Here is a 21,260-nt window from a genome sequence, read left to right as displayed (position 1 = left end):
CCCACCTCCTCCACCAGTCCCGTTCCCCATCCTCCTCCACCAGTCCCGTTCCCCATCCTCCTCCTGCACCAGTCCCGTTCCCCAACCTCCTCCTGCACCAGTCCCGTTCCCCAACCTCCTCCACCAGTCCCGTTCCCCAACCTCCTCCACCAGTCCCGTTCCCCAACCTCCTCCACCAGTCCCGTTCCCCAACCTCCTCCACCAGTCCCGTTCCCAACCTCCTCCACCAGTCCTGTTCCCCAACCTCCTCCACCAGTCCTGTTCCCCAACCTCCTCCACCAGTCCTGTTCCCCAACCTCCTCCACCAGTCCTGTTCCCCAACCTCCTCCACCAGTCCTGTTCCCCAACCTCCTCCACCAGTCCTGTTCCCCAACCTCCTCCTCCTCCTCCTCCACCAGTCCTGTTCCCCAACCTCCTCCTCCTCCTCCTCCTCCTCCAGTCTTGATCCCCAACCTCCTCCTCCTCCTCCTCCAGTCCTGTTCCCCAACCTCCTCCTCCTCCACCAGTCCTGTTCCTCCACCAGTCCTGTTCCTCCACCTCCTCCACCAGTCCTGTTCCCCAACCTCCTCCACCAGTCCTGTTCCCCAACCTCCTCCACCAGTCCTGTTCCCCAACCTCCTCCACCAGTCCTGTTCCCCAACCTCCTCCACCAGTCCTGTTCCCCAACCTCCTCCACCAGTCCTGTTCCCCAACCTCCTCCACCAGTCCTGTTCCCCAACCTCCTCCACCAGTCCTGTTCCCCAACCTCCTCCTCCTCCACCAGTCCTGTTCCCCAACCTCCTCCTCCTCCTCCAGTCTTGATCCCCAACCTCCTCCTCCTCCTCCTCCAGTCCTGTTCCCCAACCTCCTCCTCCTCCACCAGTCCTGATCCCCAACCTCCTCCTCCTCCTCCAGTCCTGTTCCCCAACCTCCTCCTCCTCCTCCTCCACCAGTCCTGTTCCCCAACCTCCTCCTCCTCCTCCACCAGTCCTGTTCCCCAACCTCCTCCTCCTCCTCCACCAGTCCTGTTCCCCAACCTCCTCCTCCTCCTCCACCAGTCCTGTTCCCCAACCTCCTCCTCCTCCTCCTCCTCCAGTCCTGTTCCCCAACCTCCTCCACCAGTCCTGTTCCCCAACCTTCTCCTCCTCCACCAGTCCTGTTCCCCAACCTTCTCCTCCTCCACCAGTCCTGTTCCCCAACCTCCTCCTCCTCCTCCAGTCCTGTTCCCCAACCTCCTCCTCCAGTCCTGTTCCCCAACCTCCTCCACCAGTCCTGTTCCCCAACCTTCTCCTCCTCCACCAGTCCTGTTCCCCAACCTTCTCCTCCTCCACCAGTCCTGTTCCCCAACCTCCACCACTCACGTCATCGCTGAGTAGTTCAGTGTAGTGTTGAGGAGAAAACTGATCCACCCAGAGACGAGAAGATTCCTCCTCCTCCTCCTCCTCTTCTCTGTGTCTGCCGTCCAGCTCTCCAAACTCTTCATCCACTTGACTGACACACACACACACACACACACACACACACACACACACACACACACACATTTATGCTACACAGGTGTGTGTTCACCTGATACAGAACCAGTACCACTATCTAACCCTACACAGGTGTGTGTTCACCTGATACAGAACCAGTACCACTATCTAACCCTACACAGGTGTGTGTTCACCTGATACAGAACCAGTACCACTATCTAACCCTACACAGGTGTGTGTTCACCTGATACAGAACCAGTACCACTATCTAACCCTACACAGGTGTGTGTTCACCTGATACAGAACCAGTACCACTATCTAACCCTACACAGGTGTGTGTTCACCTGATACAGAACCAGTACCACTATCTAACCCTACACAGGTGTGTGTTCACCTGATACAGAACCAGTACCACTATCTAACCCTACACAGGTGTGTGTTCACCTGATACAGAACCAGTACCACTATCTAACCCTACACAGGTGTGTGTTCACCTGATACAGAACCAGTACCACTATCTAACCCTACACAGGTGTGTGTTCACCTGATACAGAACCAGTACCACTATCTAACCCTACACAGGTGTGTGTTCACCTGATACAGAACCAGTACCACTATCTAACCCTACACAGGTGTGTGTTCACCTGATACAGAACCAGTACCACTATCTAACCCTACACAGGTGTGTGTTCACCTGATACAGAACCAGTACCACTATCTAACCCTACACAGGTGTGTGTTCACCTGATACAGAACCAGTACCACTATCTAACCCAACACAGGTGTGTGTTCACCTGATACAGAACCAGTACCACTATCTAACCCTACACAGGTGTGTGTTCACCTGATACAGAACCAGTACCACTATCTAACCCTACACAGGTGTGTGTTCACCTGATACAGAACCAGTCAAAAGTTTGGACACACCTCCTCATTCCAGGGTTGTTCTTTATTCTTACTATTTTCTACATTGTAGAATAATAGTGAAGACATCAAAACTATGAAATGACACATATGGAATCATGTAGTAACCAATATATATATAAAATATTTCATATTTGAGATTCTTCAAAGTAGCCACCCTTTGCCTTGATGACAGCTTTGCACACTCTTGGCATTCTCTCAACCAGCTTCATGAGGTAGTCACCTGGAATGCATTTCAATTAACAGGTGTGCCTTGTTAAACGTTAATTTGAGGAATTTATTTCCCTCTTAATGCTTTAAGGTAGGGGTGGTATACAGAAGATAGCCCTATTTGGTAAAAGACCAAGTCCATATTATGGCAAGAACAGCTCAAATAAGCAAAGAGAAATGACAGTCCATCATTACTTTAAGACATGAAGGTCAGTCAATCCGGAACATTTCAAGAATTTTGAAAGTTTCTTCAAGTGCAGTCGCAAAAACCATCAAGCGCTATGATGAAACTGGCTCTCATGAGGACCGCCACAGGAAAGGAAGACCCAGAGTTACCTCTGCTGCAGAGGATAAGGTCATTAGAGTTAACTGGCTCTCATGAGGACCGCCACAGGAAAGGAAGACCCAGAGTTACCTGTCTCTCATGAAGACCACCACAGGAAAGGAAGACCCAGAGTTACCTGTCTCTCATGAAGACCGCCACAGGAAAGGAAGACCCAGAGTTACCTGTCTCTCATGAAGACCGCCACAGGAAAGGAAGACCCAGAGTTACCTCTGCTACAGGAAGACCCAGAGTTACCTCTGCTACAGGAAGACCCAGAGTTACCTCTGCTACAGGAAGACCCAGAGTTACCTCTGCTGCAGAGGATCAGTTCATTAGAGTTAACTGGCTCTCACGAGGACTGCCACAGGAAAGGAAGACCCAGAGTTACCTGTCTCTCATGAGGACTGCCACAGGAAAGGAAGACCCAGAGTTACCTGTCTCTCATGAAGACTGCCACAGGAAAGGAAGACCCAGAGTTCCCTCTGCTGCAGAGGATCAGTTCATTAGTTACCAGCCTCAGAAATTACAGCACAAATAAATGCTTCACGCAGTTCAAGTAACAGACACATCTCAACATCAACTGTTCAGAGGAGACTGTTTGAATCAGGCCTTCATGGTTGAATGGCTGCAAAGAAACCACTACTAAAGGACACCAATGATAAGAAGAGATTTGCTTGGACCAAGAAACACAAGCAATGGACATTAGACCGGTGGAAATCTGTCCTTTGGTCTGACGAGTCCAAATGAGAGATTTGTGGTTCCAACCGCTGTGTCTTTGTGAGACGCAGAGTAGGTGAACGGATGATCTCTGCATGTGTGGTTCCCACCGTGAAGCATGGAAGAGGAGGAGGTGTGAGGTTCCAACCGTGAAGCACTGAGGAGGAGGTGGTGTGATGGTGTGTGGTTCCCACCGTGAAGCACTGAGGAGGAGGTGGTGTGATGGTGTGTGGTTCCCACCGTGAAGCACTGAGGAGGTGGTGTGATGGTGTGTGGTTCCCACCGTGAAGCACTGAGGAGGAGGAGGTGTGATGGTATGTGGTTCCCACCGTGAAGCACTGAGGAGGAGGAGGTGTGATGGTGTGTGGTTCCCACCGTGAAGCACTGAGGAGGAGGAGGTGTGATGGTGTGTGGTTCCCACCGTGAAGCACTGAGGAGGAGGAGGTGTGATGGTGTGTGGTTCCCACCGTGAAATTTCAAGGCACACTTAACCAACATGGCTACTAGAGCATTCTGCAGCGATATGCCATCTCATCTGGTTTGAGGGACTATTAGTGGGGCTTTCATTTGTTTTTCAACAGGACAATGACCCAACACACCTCCAGGCTGTGTAAGGGCTATTTGACCAAGAAGGAGAGTGATGGAGTGCTGCATCAGATGACCTGGCCTCCACAATCACCCGACCTCAACCCAATTGAGATGGTTTGGGATGAGTTGGACCGCAGAGCGAAGGAAAAACAGCCAACAAGTGCTCAGCATATGTGGGAACTCCTTCAAGACTGTTGTAAAAGCATTCCTCATGAAGCTGGTTGAGAGAATTCCAAGGTTGTGCAAAGCTGTCATCAAAGCCAAGGGTGGTTACTACATGATTCCATATGTGTTATTTCATAGTTCATGTCTTCACTGTTATTCTACATGAATGAGTAACTTTAGATTGGTACTGTATGTACACACACACACACACACACACACACACACACACACACACACCTGTTGAGTCGCTCTGTTAGGCGCTGAGATTCCTCCACCACTTGGCGATGACGCTGCAGAAACAGTCAGAAACTGTCAGAAACAGTCAGCTCAGGCAGAAACAGTCAGCTCAGTCAGAAACAGTCAGCTCAGTCAGAAACAGTCAGCTCAGTCAGGCAGAAACAGTTAGCTCAGTCAGAAACCGTCAGAAACAGTCAGCTCAGGCAGACACAGTCAGACACAGTCAAAAGCAGTCAGACACAGTCAGAAACAGTCAGCTCAGTCAGCTCAGCCAGAAACAGTCAGCTCAGCCAGAAACAGTCAGCTCAGCCAGAAACAGACAGAAACAGTCAGCTCAGTCAGAAACAGTCAGCTCAGTCAGAAACAGTCAGCTCAGTCAGAAACAGTCAGAAACAGTCAGCTCAGTCAGAAACAGTCAGCTCAGTCAGAAACAGTCAGCTCAGTCAGAAACAGTCAGCTCAGCCAGAAACAGACAGAAACAGTCAGCTCAGTCAGAAACAGACAGAAACAGACAGAAACAGTCAGCTCAGTCAGAAACAGTCAGCTCAGTCAGAAACAGTCAGAAACAGTCAGCTCAGTCAGAAACAGTCAGCTCAGTCAGAAACAGTCAGCTCTAGACTTTGGGAAGTGTGCGTGTGGACGTGTTTAAGGTGAAGGTTTAACTATACTTGACGACCAGAAGTAGAATAGTAAACAAACTAAAATTTAACAAACTGGGAACATTTTGTTGGTCCCCATAAGGTCAAATGCTGTTTCTAGGGGGTTTAGAGGTTAAGGTTAGGAGCTAGGGTTACGTCTTTGGGTTAAGGTTAGGATTAGGTTAGGATTAGGAGCTAGGGTTAGGAGCTAGGGTTAGGAGCTAGGGTTAGGAGCTAGGGTTAGGAGCTAGGGTTAGGCGCTAGGGTTAGGAGCTAGGGTTAGGAGCTAGGGTTAGGAGCTAGGGTTAGGAGCTAGGGTTACGTCTTTGGGTTAAGGTTAGGATTAGGTTAGGATTAGGAGCTAGGGTTAGGAGCTAGGGTTAGGAGCTAGGGTTAGGAGCTAGGGTTAGGCGCTAGGGTTAGGAGCTAGGGTTAGGAGCTAGGGTTAGGAGCTAGGGTTAGGAGCTAGGGTTAGGAGCTAGGGTTACGTCTTTGGGTTAAGGTTAGGATTAGGTTAAGGGTTAGGAGCTAGGGTTAGGAGCTAGGGTTAGGAGCTAGGATTAGGAGCTAGGATTAGGAGCTAGGGTTAGGAGCTAGGGTTAGGAGCTAGGGTTAGGAGCTAGGGTTAAGGTTAGGATTAGGTTAAGGGTTAGGAGCTAGGGTTAGGAGCTAGGGTTAGGAGCTAGGGTTACATCTTTGGGTTAAGGTTAGGATTAGGTTAAGGGTTAGGAGCTAGGGTTAGGAGCTAGGGTTAGGAGCTAGGGTTACGTCTTTGGGTTAAGGTTAGGATTAGGTTAAGGGTTAGGAGCTAGGGTTAGGAGCTAGGGTTAGGAGCTAGGGTTAGGAGCTAGGGTTAAGGTTAGGATTAGGTTAAGGGTTAGGAGCTAGGGTTAGGAGCTAGGGTTAGGAGCTAGGGTTAGGAGCTAGGGTTAGGTCTTTGGGTTAAGGTTAGGATTAGGTTAAGGGTTAGGAGCTAGGGTTAGGAGCTAGGGTTAGGAGCTAGGGTTAGGAGCTAGGGTTAGGAGCTAGGGTTAGGAGCTAGGGTTACGTCTTTGGGTTAAGGTTAGGATTAGGTTAAGGGTTAGGAGCTAGGGTTAGGAGCTAGGGTTAGGAGCTAGGGTTAGGAGCTAGGGTTAGGAGCTAGGATTAGGAGCTAGGATTAGGAGCTAGGGTTAGGAGCTAGGGTTAGGAGCTAGGGTTAGGAGCTAGGGTTACGTCTTTGGGTTAAGGTTAGGATTAGGTTAAGGGTTAGGAGCTAGGGTTAGGAGCTAGGGTTAGGAGCTAGGGTTAGGAGCTAGGGATAGGAGCTAGGGTTAGGAGCTAGGGTTAGGAGCTAGGGATAGGAGCTAGGGTTAGGAGCTAGGGTTAGGAGCTAGGGTTAGGAGCTAGGGTTAGGAGCTAGGGTTAGGAGCTAGGGTTACGTCTTTGGGTTAAGGTTAGGATTAGGTTAAGAGTACGTGTTAGGTTTACGGAAAATTAATTGTGTCCCTCCGCAAGGTTAGCTGTATGTGTGGGGGTGTACTCACCTTCTCGGCCACCTGTTCTCTCAGTACCTCGATGGGAACAGCCAGCAAACCCAATGCATTATGGGAGCTACGAAAAGCACTGGGGTCCACAGCCTAAAAGACACAGTAAATAAGGGAGACAGAGAGAGAGAGGTGACTGAGGTCCTATAAGACAGAGAGAGAGGTGACTGGGGTCCTATAAGACAGAGAGAGGTGACTGGGGTCCTATAAGACAGAGAGAGAGGTGACTGGGGTCCTATAAGACAGAGAGAGGTGACTGGGGTCCTATAAGACAGAGAGAGGTGACTGGGGTCCTATAAGACAGAGAGAGAGGTGACTGGGGTCCTATAAGACAGAGAGAGAGGTGACTGGGGTCCTATAAGACAGAGAGAGAGGTGACTGGGGTCCTATAAGACAGAGAGAGAGGTGACTGGGGTCCTATAAGACAGAGAGAGGTGACTGGGGTCCTATAAGACAGAGAGAGGTGACTGGGGTCCTATAAGACAGAGAGAGAGGTGACTGGGGTCCTATAAGACAGAGAGAGGTGACTGGGGTCCTATAAGACAGAGAGAGGTGACTGGGGTCCTATAAGACAGAGAGAGAGAGGTGACTGGGGTCCTATAAGACAGAGAGAGAGGTGACTGGGGTCCTATAAGACAGAGAGAGGTGACTGGGGTCCTATAAGACAGAGAGAGAGGTGACTGGGGTCCTATAAGACAGAGAGAGGTGACTGGGGTCCTATAAGACAGTAAATAAGGGAGACAGAGAGAGGTGACTGGGGTCCTATAAGACAGAGAGAGGTGACTGGGGTCCTATAAGACAGAGAGAGGTGACTGGGGTCCTATAAGACAGTAAATAAGGGAGACAGAGAGAGGTGACTGGGGTCCTATAAGACAGAGAGAGAGGTGACTGGGGTCCTATAAGACAGAGAGAGAGGTGACTGGGGTCCTATAAGACAGAGAGAGAGGTGACTGGGGTCCTATAAGACAGTAAATAAGGGAGACAGAGAGAGGTGACTGGGGTCCTATAAGACAGAGAGAGAGGTGACTGGGGTCCTATAAGACAGAGAGAGGTGACTGGGGTCCTATAAGACAGAGAGAGGTGACTGGGGTCCTATAAGACAGAGAGGTGACTGGGGTCCTATAAGACAGAGAGAGAGGTGACTGGGGTCCTATAAGACAGAGAGAGAGGTGACTGGGGTCCTATAAGACAGAGAGAGAGGTGACTGGGGTCCTATAAGACAGAGAGAGAGGTGACTGGGGTCCTATAAGACAGAGAGAGGTGACTGGGGTCCTATAAGACAGAGAGAGGTGACTGGGGTCCTATAAGACAGAGAGAGGTGACTGGGGTCCTATAAGAAAGAGAGAGGTGACTGGGGTCCTATAAGACAGAGAGAGGTGACTGGGGTCCTATAAGACAGAGAGAGAGGTGACTGGGGTCCTATAAGACAGAGAGAGAGGTGACTGGGGTCCTATAAGACAGAGAGAGAGGTGACTGGGGTCCTATAAGACAGAGAGAGGTGACTGGGGTCCTATAAGACAGAGAGAGAGGTGACTGGGGTCCTATAAGACAGAGAGAGGTGACTGGGGTCCTATAAGACAGAGAGAGGTGACTGGGGTCCTATAAGACAGAGAGAGAGGTGACTGGGGTCCTATAAGACAGTCAATAAGGGAGACAGAGAGAGAGGTGACTGGGGTCCTATAAGACAGAGAGAGGTGACTGGGATCCTATAAGACAGAGAGAGGTGACTGGGGTCCTATAAGACAGAGAGAGAGGTGACTGGGGTCCTATAAGACAGAGAGAGGTGACTGGGGTCCTATAAGACAGAGAGAGGTGACTGGGGTCCTATAAGACAGAGAGAGGTGACTGGGGTCCTATAAGACAGAGAGAGAGGTGACTGGGGTCCTATAAGACAGTCAATAAGGGAGACAGAGAGAGAGGTGACTGGGGTCCTATAAGACAGAGAGAGAGGTGACTGGGGTCCTATAAGACAGTCAATAAGGGAGACAGAGAGAGAGGTGACTGGGGTCCTATAAGACAGAGAGAGGTGACTGGGGTCCTATAAGACAGAGAGAGAGGTGACTGGGGTCCTATAAGACAGAGAGAGAGGTGACTGGGGTCCTATAAGACAGAGAGAGAGGTGACTGGGGTCCTATAAGACAGAGAGAGGTGACTGGGGTCCTATAAGACAGAGAGAGGTGACTGGGGTCCTATAAGACAGAGAGAGAGGTGACTGGGGTCCTATAAGACAGAGAGAGGGGTGACTGGGGTCCTATAAGACAGAGAGAGAGGTGACTGGGGTCCTATAAGACAGAGAGAGAGGTGACTGGGGTCCTATAAGACAGAGAGAGAGGTGACTGGGGTCCTATAAGACAGAGAGAGGGGTGACTGGGGTCCTATAAGACAGAGAGAGAGGTGACTGGGGTCCTATAAGACAGAGAGAGGTGACTGGGGTCCTATAAGACAGAGAGAGGTGACTGGGGTCCTATAAGACAGAGAGAGGTGACTGGGGTCCTATAAGACAGAGAGAGGTGACTGGGGTCCTATAAGACAGAGAGAGAGGTGACTGGGGTCCTATAAGACAGAGAGAGAGGTGACTGGGGTCCTATAAGACAGAGAGAGGTGACTGGGGTCCTATAAGACAGAGAGAGAGGTGACTGGGGTCCTATAAGACAGAGAGAGAGGTGACTGGGGTCCTATAAGACAGAGAGAGAGGTGACTGGGGTCCTATAAGACAGAGAGAGAGGTGACTGGGGTCCTATAAGACAGAGAGAGGTGACTGGGGTCCTATAAGACAGAGAGAGGTGACTGGGGTCCTATAAGACAGAGAGAGGTGACTGGGGTCCTATAAGACAGAGAGAGAGGTGACTGGGGTCCTATAAGACAGAGAGAGGTGACTGGGGTCCTATAAGACAGAGAGAGGTGACTGGGGTCCTATAAGACAGAGAGAGGTGACTGGGGTCCTATAAGACAGAGAGAGGTGACTGGGGTCCTATAAGACAGAGAGAGGTGACTGGGGTCCTATAAGACAGAGAGAGGTGACTGGGGTCCTATAAGACAGAGAGAGAGGTGACTGGGGTCCTATAAGACAGAGAGAGGTGACTGGGGTCCTATAAGACAGAGAGAGGTGACTGGGGTCCTATAAGACAGAGAGAGGTGACTGGGGTCCTATAAGACAGAGAGAGAGGTGACTGGGGTCCTATAAGACAGAGAGAGGTGACTGGGGTCCTATAAGACAGAGAGAGAGGTGACTGGGGTCCTATAAGACAGAGAGAGAGGTGACTGGGGTCCTATAAGACAGAGAGAGAGGTGACTGGGGTCCTATAAGACAGAGAGAGGTGACTGGGGTCCTATAAGACAGTAAAGGGAGACAGAGAGAGAGGGGTGATTGGTGGATCAGGTAAAGCTCAGTGATTGGCTAAAAGTTGACCTTTCCCCTCAGGTCGTCTGTCTGTCGGAGGTAGACGCGGTTTCCTGTCTGGTCCGTCACGCTAACGTATCCACCCTCGGCCGGGGGACGCTTCAGGACGTGACACGACGTTGCCGCGGTGACTCTCCGAGGAGACTCCTGGATGGCTGCGAAGCCACTGATGTCCAAGATCACCGGGATTAGCTGGGGTCTACACACACACACACACACACACACACACACACACACACACACACACACACACACACACACACACACACACACACACACACACACTTTGATTTGAGAGTTCCTCATATTGACATTGGGGCCTGAACCCACCTATTGGGACAGATCAACACCAACCATCATACAGGGCCTGAAACCACCTATTGGGACAGATCAATACCAACCATCAGACAGTAACCACCTATTGGGACAGATCATTACCAACCATCAGACAGGGCCTGAAACCACCTATTGGGACAGATCAATACCAACCATCAGACAGTAACCACCTATTGGGACAGATCAATACCAACCATCAGACAGTAACCACCTATTGGGACAGATCAACACCAACCATCAGACAGGGCCTGAAACCACCAATTGGGACAGATCATTACCAACCATCAGACAGAAACCACCTATTGGGACAGATCAACACCAACCATCAGACAGGGCCTGAAACCACCTATTGGGACAGATCAACACCAACCATCAGACAGGGCCTGAAACCACCTATTGGGACAGATCAATACCAACCATCAGACAGTAACCACCTATTGGGACAGATCAATACCAACCATCAGACAGAAACCACCTATTGGGACAGATCAACACCAACCATCAGACAGGGCCTGAAACCACCTATTGGGACAGATCAATACCAACCATCAGACAGTAACCACCTATTGGGACAGATCAATACCAACCATCAGACAGGGCCTGAAACCACCTATTGGGACAGATCAATACCAACCATCAGACAGTAACCACCTATTGGGACAGATCAATACCAACCATTAGACAGGGCCTGAAACCACCTATTGGGACAGATCAATACCAACCATCAGACAGGGCCTGAAACCACCTATTGGGACAGATCAATACCAACCATCAGACAGGGCCTGAAACCACCTATTGGGACAGATCAATACCAACCATCAGACAGTAACCACCTATTGGGACAGATCAATACCAACCATCAGACAGGGCCTGAAACCACCTATTGGGACAGATCAATACCAACCATCAGACAGGGCCTGAAACCACCTATTGGGACAGATCAATACCAACCATCAGACAGTAACCACCTATTGGGACAGATCAATACCAACCATCAGACAGTAACCACCTATTGGGACAGATCAATACCAACCATTAGACAGGGCCTGAAACCACCTATTGGGACAGATCAATACCAACCATCAGACAGGGCCTGAAACCACCTATTGGGACAGATCAATACCAACCATCAGACAGGGCCTGAAACCACCTAGTTGATGTACTAGTGGGTTATTAGAGGGCTGGTCAGCTGGTTCTAGTTGATGTACTAGTGGGTTATTAGAGGGCTGGTCAGCTGGTTCTAGTTGATGTACTAGTGGGTTATTAGAGGGCTGGTCAGCTGGTTCTAGTTGATGTACTAGTGGGTTATTAGAGGGCTGGTTCTAGTTGATGTACTAGTGGGTTATTAGAGGGCTGGTCAGCTGGTTCTAGTTGATGTACTAGTGGGTTATTAGAGGGCTGGTTCTAGTTGATGTACTAGTGGGTTATTAGAGGGCTGGTTCTAGTTGATATACTAGTGGGTTATTAGAGGGCTGGTTCTAGTTGATGTACTAGTGGGTTATTAGAGGGCTGGTTCTAGTTGATGTACTAGTGGGTTATTAGAGGGCTGGTTCTAGTTGATGTACTAGTGGGTTATTAGAGGGCTGGTTCTAGTTGATGTACTAGTGGGTTATTAGAGGGCTGGTTCTAGTTGATGTACTAGTGGGTTATTAGAGGGCTGGTTCTAGTTGATGTACTAGTGGGTTATTAGAGGGCTGGTCAGCTGGTTCTAGTTGATGTACTAGTGGGTTATTAGAGGGCTGGTCAGCTGGTTCTAGTTGATGTACTAGTGGGTCATTAGAGGGCTGGTTCTAGTTGATGTACTAGTGGGTTATTAGAGGGCTGGTTCTAGTTGATGTACTAGTGGGTTATTAGAGGGCTGGTCAGCTGGTTCTAGTTGATGTACTAGTGGGTCATTAGAGGGCTGGTTCTAGTTGATGTACTAGTGGGTTATTAGAGGGCTGGTTCTAGTTGATGTACTAGTGGGTTATTAGAGGGCTGGTCAGCTGGTTCTAGTTGATGTACTAGTGGGTTATTAGAGGGCTGGTCAGCTGGTTCTAGTTGATGTACTAGTGGGTTATTAGAGGGCTGGTTCTAGTTGATGTACTAGTGGGTTATTAGAGGGCTGGTTCTAGTTGATGTACTAGTGGGTTATTAGAGGGCTGGTTCTAGTTGATGTACTAGTGGGTTATTAGAGGGCTGGTTCTAGTTGATGTACTAGTGGGTTATTAGAGGGCTGGTTCTAGTTGATGTACTAGTGGGTTATTAGAGGGCTGGTTCTATTTGATGTACTAGTGGGTTATTAGAGGGCTGGTTCTAGTTGATGTACTAGTGGGTTATTAGAGGGCTGGTCAGCTGGTTCTAGTTGATGTACTAGTGGGTTATTAGAGGGCTGGTTCTAGTTGATGTACTAGTGGGTTATTAGAGGGCTGGTCAGCTGGTTCTAGTTGATGTACTAGTGGGTTATTAGAGGGCTGGTCAGCTGGTTCTAGTTGATGTACTAGTGGGTTATTATAGGGCTGGTTCTAATTGATGTACTAGTGGGTTATTCGAGGGCTGGTTCTAGTTGATGTACTAGTGGGTTATTAGAGGGCTGGTCAGCTGGTTCTAGTTGATGTACTAGTGGGTTATTAGAGGGCTGGTTCTAGTTGATGTACTAGTGGGTTATTAGAGGGCTGGTTCTAGTTGATGTACTAGTGGGTTATTAGAGGGCTGGTTCTAGTTGATGTACTAGTGGGTTATTAGAGGGCTGTTTCTAGTTGATGTACTAGTGGGTTATTAGAGGGCTGGTTCTAGTTGATGTACTAGTGGGTTATTAGAGGGCTGGTTCTAGTTGATGTACTAGTGGGTTATTAGAGGGCTGGTCAGCTGGTTCTAGTGGGTTATTAGAGGGCTGGTCAGCTGGTTCTAGTTGATGTACTAGTGGGTTATTAGAGGGCTGGTTCTAGTTGATGTACTAGTGGGTTATTAGAGGGCTGGTCAGCTGGTTCTAGTTGATGTACTAGTGGGTTATTAGAGGGCTGGTTCTAGTTGATGTACTAGTGGGTTATTAGAGGGCTGGTTCTAGTTGATGTACTAGTGGGTTATTAGAGGGCTGGTCAGCTGGTTCTAGTTGATGTACTAGTGGGTTATTAGAGGGCTGGTTCTAGTTGATGTACTAGTGGATTATTAGAGGGCTGGTTCTAGTTGATGTACTAGTGGGTTATTAGAGGGCTGGTTCTAGTTGATGTACTAGTGGGTTATTAGAGGGCTGGTTCTAGTTGATGTACTAGTGGGTTATTAGAGGGCTGGTTCTAGTTGATGTACTAGTGGGTTATTAGAGGGCTGGTCAGCTGGTTCCAGTTGATGTACTAGAGGGTTATTAGAGGGCTGGTTCTAGTTGATGTACTAGTGGGTTATTAGAGGGCTGGTCAGCTGGTTCTAGTTGATGTACTAGTGGGTTATTAGAGGGCTGGTCAGCTGGTTCTAGTTTATGTACTAGTGGGTTATTAGAGGGCTGGTTCTAGTTGATGTACTAGTGGGTTATTAGAGGGCTGGTCAGCTGGTTCTAGTTGATGTACTAGTGGGTTATTAGAGGGCTGGTTCTAGTTGATGTACTAGTGGGTTATTAGAGGGCTGGTCAGCTGGTCCTAGTTGATGTACTAGTGGGTTATTAGAGGGCTGGTCAGCTGGTTCTAGTTGATGTACTAGTGGGTTATTAGAGGGCTGGTTCTAGTTGATGTACTAGTGGGTTATTAGAGGGCTGGGCAGCTGGTTCTAGTTGATGTACTAGTGGGTTATTAGAGGGCTGGTCAGCTGGTTCTAGTTGATGTACTAGTGGGTTATTAGAGGGCTGGTCAGCTGGTTCTAGTTGATGTACTAGTGGGTTATTAGAGGGCTGGTCAGCTGGTTCTAGTTGATGTACTAGTGGGTTATTAGAGGGCTGGTTCTAGTTGATGTACTAGTGGGTTATTAGAGGGCTGATTCTAGTTGATGTACTAGTGGGTTATTAGAGGGCTGGTTCTAGTTGATGTACTAGTGGGTTATTAGAGGGCTGGTTCTAGTTGATGTACTAGTGGGTTATTAGAGGGCTGGTTCTAGTTGATGTACTAGTGGGTTATTAGAGGGCTGGTTCTAGTTGATGTACTAGTGGGTTATTAGAGGGCTGGTCAGCTGGTTCTAGTTGATGTACTAGTGGGTTATTAGAGGGCTGGTTCTAGTTGATGTACTAGTGGGTCATTAGAGGGCTGGTCAGCTGGTTCTAGTGGGTTATTAGAGGGCTGGTTCTAGTTGATGTACTAGTGGGTTATTAGAGGGCTGGTTCTAGTTGATGTACTAGTGGGTTATTAGAGGGCTGGTTCTAGTTGATGTACTAGTGGGTTATTAGAGGGCTGGTTCTAGTTGATGTACTAGTGGGTTATTAGAGGGCTGGTTCTAGTTGATGTACTAGTGGGTTATTAGAGGGCTGGTTCTAGTTGATGTACTAGTGGGTTATTAGAGGGCTGGTCAGCTGGTTCTAGTTGATGTACTAGTGGGTCATTAGAGGGCTGGTTCTAGTTGATGTACTAGTGGGTTATTAGAGGGCTGGTTCTAGTTGATGTACTAGTGGGTTATTAGAGGGCTGGTCAGCTGGTTCTAGTTGATGTACTAGTGGGTTATTAGAGGGCTGGTCAGCTGGTTCTAGTTGATGTACTAGTGGGTTATTAGAGGGCTGGTCAGCTGGTTCTAGTTGATGTACTAGTGGGTTATTAGAGGGCTGGTTCTAGTTGATGTACTAGTGGGTTATTAGAGGGCTGGTTCTAGTTGATGTACTAGTGGGTTATTAGAGGGCTGGTCAGCTGGTTCTAGTTGATGTACTAGTGGGTTATTAGAGGGCTGGTCAGCTGGTTCTAGTTGATGTACTAGTGGGTTATTAGAGGGCTGGTTCTAGTTGATGTACTAGTGGGTTATTAGAGGGCTGGTCAGCTGGTTCTAGTTGATGTACTAGTGGGTTATTAGAGGGCTGGTTCTAGTTGATGTACTAGTGGGTTATTAGAGGGCTGGTTCTAGTTGATGTACTAGTGGGTTATTAGAGGGCTGGTTCTAGTTGATGTACTAGTGGGTTATTAGAGGGCTGGTCAGCTGGTTCTAGTTGATGTACTAGTGGGTTATTAGAGGGCTGGTTCTAGTTGATGTACTAGTGGGTTATTAGAGGGCTGGTCAGCTGGTTCTAGTTGATGTACTAGTGGGTTATTAGAGGGCTGGTCAGCTGGTTCTAGTTGATGTACTAGTGGGTTATTAGAGGGCTGGTCAGCTGGTTCTAGTTGATGTACTAGTGGGTTATTAGAGGGCTGGTTCTAGTTGATGTACTAGTGGGTTATTAGAGGGCTGGTTCTAGTTGATGTACTAGTGGGTTATTAGAGGGCTGGTCAGCTGGTTCTAGTTGATGTACTAGTGGGTTATTAGAGGGCTGGTTCTAGTTGATGTACTAGTGGGTTATTAGAGGGCTGGTTCTAGTTGATGTACTAGTGGGTTATTAGAGGGCTGGTCAGCTGGTTCTAGTTGATGTACTAGTGGGTCATTAGAGGGCTGGTTCTAGTTGATGTACTAGTGGGTTATTAGAGGGCTGGTTCTAGTTGATGTACTAGTGGGTTATTAGAGGGCTGGTCAGCTGGTTCTAGTTGATGTAATAGTGGGTTATTAGAGGGCTGGTTCTAGTTGATGTACTACTGGGTTATTAGAGGGCTGGTTCTAGTTGATGTACTAGTGGGTTATTAGAGGGCTGGTCAGCTGGTTCTAGTTGATGTACTAGTAGGTTATTATAGGGCTGGTTCTAATTGATGTACTAGTGGGTTATTAGAGGGCTGGTTCTAGTTGATGTACTAGTGGGTTATTAGAGGGCTGGTCAGCTGGTTCTAGTTGATGTACTAGTGGGTTATTAGAGGGCTGGTTCTAGTTGATGTACTAGTGGGTTATTAGAGGGCTGGTTCTAGTTGATGTACTAGTGGGTTATTAGAGGACAGGTTCTAGTTGATGTACTAGTGGGTTATTAGAGGGCTGGTCAGCTGGTTCTAGTTGATGTACTAGTGGGTTATTAGAGGGCTGGTTCTAGTTGATGTACTAGTGGGTTATTAGAGGGCTGGTCAGCTGGTTCTAGTTGATGTACTAGTGGGTTATTAGAGGGCTGGTTCTAGTTGATGTACTAGTGGGTTATTAGAGGGCTGGTTCTAGTTGATATACTAGTGGGTCATTAGAGGGCTGGTTCTAGTTGATGTACTAGTGGGTTATTATTAGAGGGCTGGTCAGCTGGTTCTAGTTGATGTACTAGTGGGTTATTAGAGGGCTGGTTCTAGTTGATGTACTAGTGAGTTATTAGAGGGCTGGTTCTAGTTGATGTACTAGTGGGTTATTAGAGGGCTGGTTCTAGTTGATGTACTAGTGGGTTATTAGAGGGCTGGTTCTAGTTGATGTACTAGTGGGTTATTAGAGGACAGGTTCTAGTTGATGTACTAGTGGGTTATTAGAGGGCTGGTCAGCTGGTTCTAGTTGATGTACTAGTGGGTTATTAGAGGGCTGGTTCTAGTTGATGTACTAGTGGGTTATTAGAGGGCTGGTTCTAGTTGATGTACTAGTGGGTTATTAGAGGACAGGTTCTAGTTGATGTACTAGTGGGTTATTAGAGGGCTGGTCAGCTGGTTCTAGTTGATGTTCTAGTGGGTTATTAGAGGGCTGGTCAGCTGGTTCTAGTTGATGTTCTAGCGCTCCTCCGCTCCCTCCACTGGCTTCCAGTTGAAGCTCGCATCCGCTACAAGACCATGGTGCTTGCCTACGGAGCTGTGAGGGGAACGGCACCTCAGTACCTCCAGGCTCTGATCAGGCCCTACACCCAAACAAGGGCACTGCGTTCATCCACCTCTGGCCTGCTCGCCTCCCTACCACTGAGGAAGTACAGTTCCCGCTCAGCCCAGTCAAAACTGTTCGCTGCTCTGGCCCCCAATGGTGGAACAAACTCCCTCACGACGCCAGGACAGCGGAGTCAATCACCACCTTCCGGAGACACCTGAAACCCCACCTCTTTAAGGAATACCTAGGATAGGATAAGGTAATCCCTCTCACCCCCCCTCCCCCTGAAAAGATTTAGATGCACTACTGTTCCACTGGAGGTCATAAGGTGAATGCACCAATTTGTAAGTCGCTCTGGATAAGAGCGTCTGCTAAATGACTTAAATGTTAAATGATGTAAATGGTTATTAGAGGGCTGGTTCTAGTTGATGTACTAGTGGGTTATTAGAGGGCTGGTTCTAGTTGATGTACTAGTGGGTTATTAGAGGGCTGGTTCTAGTTGATGTACTAGTGGGTTATTAGAGGGCTGGTCAGCTGGTTCTAGTTGATGTACTAGTGGGTTATTAGAGGGCTGGTCAGCTGGTTCTAGTTGATGTACTAGTGGGTTATTAGAGGGCTGGTCAGCTGGTTCTAGTTGATGTATTAGTGGGTTATTAGAGGGCTGGTCAGCTGGTTCTAGTTGATGTACTAGTGGGTTATTAGAGGGCTGGTTCTAGTTGATGTACTAGTGGGTTATTAGAGGGCTGGTTCTAGTTGATGTACTAGTGGGTTATTAGAGGGCTGGTCAGCTGGTTCTAGTTGATGTACTAGTGGGTTATTAGAGGGCTGGTCAGCTGGTTCTAGTTGATGTACTAGTGGGTTATTAGAGGGCTGGTCAGCTGGTTCTAGTTGATGTACTAGTGGGTTATTAGAGGGCTGGTCAGCTGGTTCTAGTTGATGTACTAGTGGGTCATTAGAGGGCTGGTTCTAGTTGATGTACTAGTGGGTTATTAGAGGGCTGGTCAGCTGGTTCTAGTTGATGTACTAGTGGGTCATTAGAGGGCTGGTTCTAGTTGATGTACTAGTGGGTTATTAGAGGGCTGGTTCTAGTTGATGTACTAGTGGGTTATTAGAGGGCTGGTCAGCTGGTTCTAGTTGATGTACTAGTGGGTTATTAGAGGGCTGGTTCTAGTTGATGTACTAGTGGGTTATTAGAGGGCTGGTTCTAGTTGATGTACTAGTGGGTTATTAGAGGGCTGGTCAGCTGGTTCTAGTGGGTTATTAGAGGGCTGGTCAGCTGGTTCTAGTTGATGTACTAGTGGGTTATTAGAGGGCTGGTTCTAGTTGATGTACTAGTGGGTTATTAGAGGGCTGGTTCTAGTTGATGTACTAGTGGGTTATTAGAGGGCTGGTTCTAGTTGATGTACTAGTGGGTTATTAGAGGGCTGGTTCTAGTTGATGTACTAGTGGGTTATTAGAGGGCTGGTTCTAGTTGATGTACTAGTGGGTTATTAGAGGGCTGGTTCTAGTTGATGTACTAGTGGGTTATTAGAGGGCTGGTTCTAGTTGATGTACTAGTGGGTTATTAGAGGGCTGGTCAGCTGGTTCTAGTTGATGTACTAGTGGGTTATTAGAGGGCTGGTTCTAGTTGATGTACTAGTGGGTTATTAGAGGGCTGGTTCTAGTTGATGTACTAGTGGGTTATTAGAGGGCTGGTCAGCTGGTTCTAGTTGATGTTCTAGTGGGTTATTAGAGGGCTGGTCAGCTGGTTCTAGTTGATGTTCTAGCGCTCCTCCGCTCCCCTCCACTGGCTTCCAGTTTATCCGCTACAAGACCATGGTGCTTGCCTACGGAGCTGTGAGGGGAACGGCACCTCAGTACCTCCAGGCTCTGATCAGGCCCTACACCCAAACAAGGGCACTGCGTTCATCCACCTCTGGCCTGCTCGCCTCCCTACCACTGAGGAAGTACAGTTCCCGCTCAGCCCAGTCAAAACTGTTCGCTGCTCTGGCCCCCCAATGGTGGAACAAACTCCCTCACGACGCCAGGACAGCGGAGTCAATCACCACCTTCCGGAGACACCTGAAACCCCACCTCTTTAAGGAATACCTAGGATAGGATAAGGTAATCCCTGGTTCCCCCTCCCCTGAAAAGATTTAGATGCACTACTGTTCCACTGGAGGTCATAAGGTGAATGCATTATTTGTAAGGCTCTGGATAAGAGCGTCTGCTAAATGACTTAAATGTTAAATGATGTAAATGGTTATTAGAGGGCTGGTTCTAGTTGATGTACTAGTGGGTTATTAGAGGGCTGGTTCTAGTTGATGTACTAGTGGGTTATTAGAGGGCTGGTTCTAGTTGATGTACTAGTGGGTTATTAGAGGGCTGGTCAGCTGGTTCTAGTTGATGTACTAGTGGGTTATTAGAGGGCTGGTCAGCTGGTTCTAGTTGATGTACTAGTGGGTTATTAGAGGGCTGGTCAGCTGGTTCTAGTTGATGTATTAGTGGGTTATTAGAGGGCTGGTCAGCTGGTTCTAGTTGATGTACTAGTGGGTTATTAGAGGGCTGGTTCTAGTTGATGTACTAGTGGGTTATTAGAGGGCTGGTTCTAGTTGATGTACTAGTGGGTTATTAGAGGGCTGGTCAGCTGGTTCTAGTTGATGTACTAGTGGGTTATTAGAGGGCTGGTCAGCTGGTTCTAGTTGATGTACTAGTGGGTTATTAGAGGGCTGGTCAGCTGGTTCTAGTTGATGTACTAGTGGGTTATTAGAGGGCTGGTCAGCTGGTTCTAGTTGATGTACTAGTGGGTCATTAGAGGGCTGGTTCTAGTTGATGTACTAGTGGGTTATTAGAGGGCTGGTCAGCTGGTTCTAGTTGATGTACTAGTGGGTCATTAGAGGGCTGGTTCTAGTTGATGTACTAGTGGGTTATTAGAGGGCTGGTTCTAGTTGATGTACTAGTGGGTTATTAGAGGGCTGGTTCTAGTTGATGTTCTAGTGGGTTATTGATGTACTAGTGGGTTATTAGAGGGCTGGTTCTAGTTGATGTACTAGTGGGTTATTAGAGGGCTGGTTCTAGTTGATGTTCTAGTGGGTTATTAGAGGGCTGGTCAGCTGGTTCTAGTGGGTTATTAGAGGGCTGGTCAGCTGGTTCTAGTTGATGTACTAGTGGGTTATTAGAGGGCTGGTTCTAGTTGATGTACTAGTGGGTTATTAGAGGGGGCTGGTTCTAGTTGATGTACTAGTGGGTTATTAGAGGGCTGGTTCTAGTTGATGTACTAGTGGGTTATTAGAGGGCTGGTTCTAGTTGATGTACTAGTGGGTTATTAGAGGGCTGGTTCTAGTTGATGTACTAGTGGGTTATTAGAGGGCTGGTTCTAGTTGATGTACTAGTGGGTTATTAGAGGGCTGGTTCTAGTTGATGTACTAGTGGGTTATTAGAGGGCTGGTCAGCTGGTTCTAGTTGATGTACTAGTGGGTTATTAGAGGGCTGGTTCTAGTTGATGTACTAGTGGGTTATTAGAGGGCTGGAGGGCTGGTTCTAGTTGATGTACTAGTGGGTTATTAGAGGGCTGGTTCTAGTTGATGTACTAGTGGGTTATTAGAGGACAGGTTCTAGTTGATGTACTAGTGGGTTATTAGAGGGCTGGTTCTAGTTGATGTACTAGTGGGTTATTAGAGGGCTGGTTCTAGTTGATGTACTAGTGGGTTATTAGAGGGCTGGTCAGCTGGTTCTAGTTGATGTACTAGTGGGTTATTAGAGGGCTGGTTCTAGTTGATGTACTAGTGGGTTATTAGAGGGCTGGTCAGCTGGTTCTAGTTGATGTACTAGTGGGTTATTAGAGGGCTGGTTCTAGTTGATGTACTAGTGGGTTATTAGAGGGCTGGTTCTAGTTGATGTACTAGTGGGTTATTAGAGGGCTGGTTCTAGTTGATGTACTAGTGGGTTATTAGAGTGCTGGTCAGCTGGTTCTAGTTGATG

General features: G+C 48.2%; 1 protein-coding gene across 1 annotated transcript in view; it reads right to left on the bottom strand.

The window, feature by feature from the left end:
- The window catches only part of chtf18 (CTF18, chromosome transmission fidelity factor 18 homolog (S. cerevisiae)), a gene marked incomplete at its 3' end in the record, with an annotated part of 89,211 nt that overhangs the window by 49,048 nt on the left and 18,903 nt on the right, over positions 1-21,260 (bottom strand). The window contains exons 4-7 of the mRNA XM_065016145.1: positions 10,194-10,383; positions 6,785-6,877; positions 4,621-4,673; positions 1,341-1,470 (exon numbers count right to left, since the gene is read on the bottom strand). Of these exons, the coding sequence (XP_064872217.1) occupies positions 1,341-1,470; positions 4,621-4,673; positions 6,785-6,877; positions 10,194-10,383 (466 nt within the window). The remainder of the gene's footprint in view (positions 1-1,340; positions 1,471-4,620; positions 4,674-6,784; positions 6,878-10,193; positions 10,384-21,260) is intronic.

Source organism: Oncorhynchus nerka, unplaced genomic scaffold (assembly GCF_034236695.1).
Source record: "Oncorhynchus nerka isolate Pitt River unplaced genomic scaffold, Oner_Uvic_2.0 unplaced_scaffold_1119, whole genome shotgun sequence".
Classification (NCBI taxonomy): Eukaryota; Metazoa; Chordata; class Actinopteri; order Salmoniformes; family Salmonidae; genus Oncorhynchus; species Oncorhynchus nerka.
This window is presented reverse-complemented; position numbering and strand designations above follow the sequence as displayed.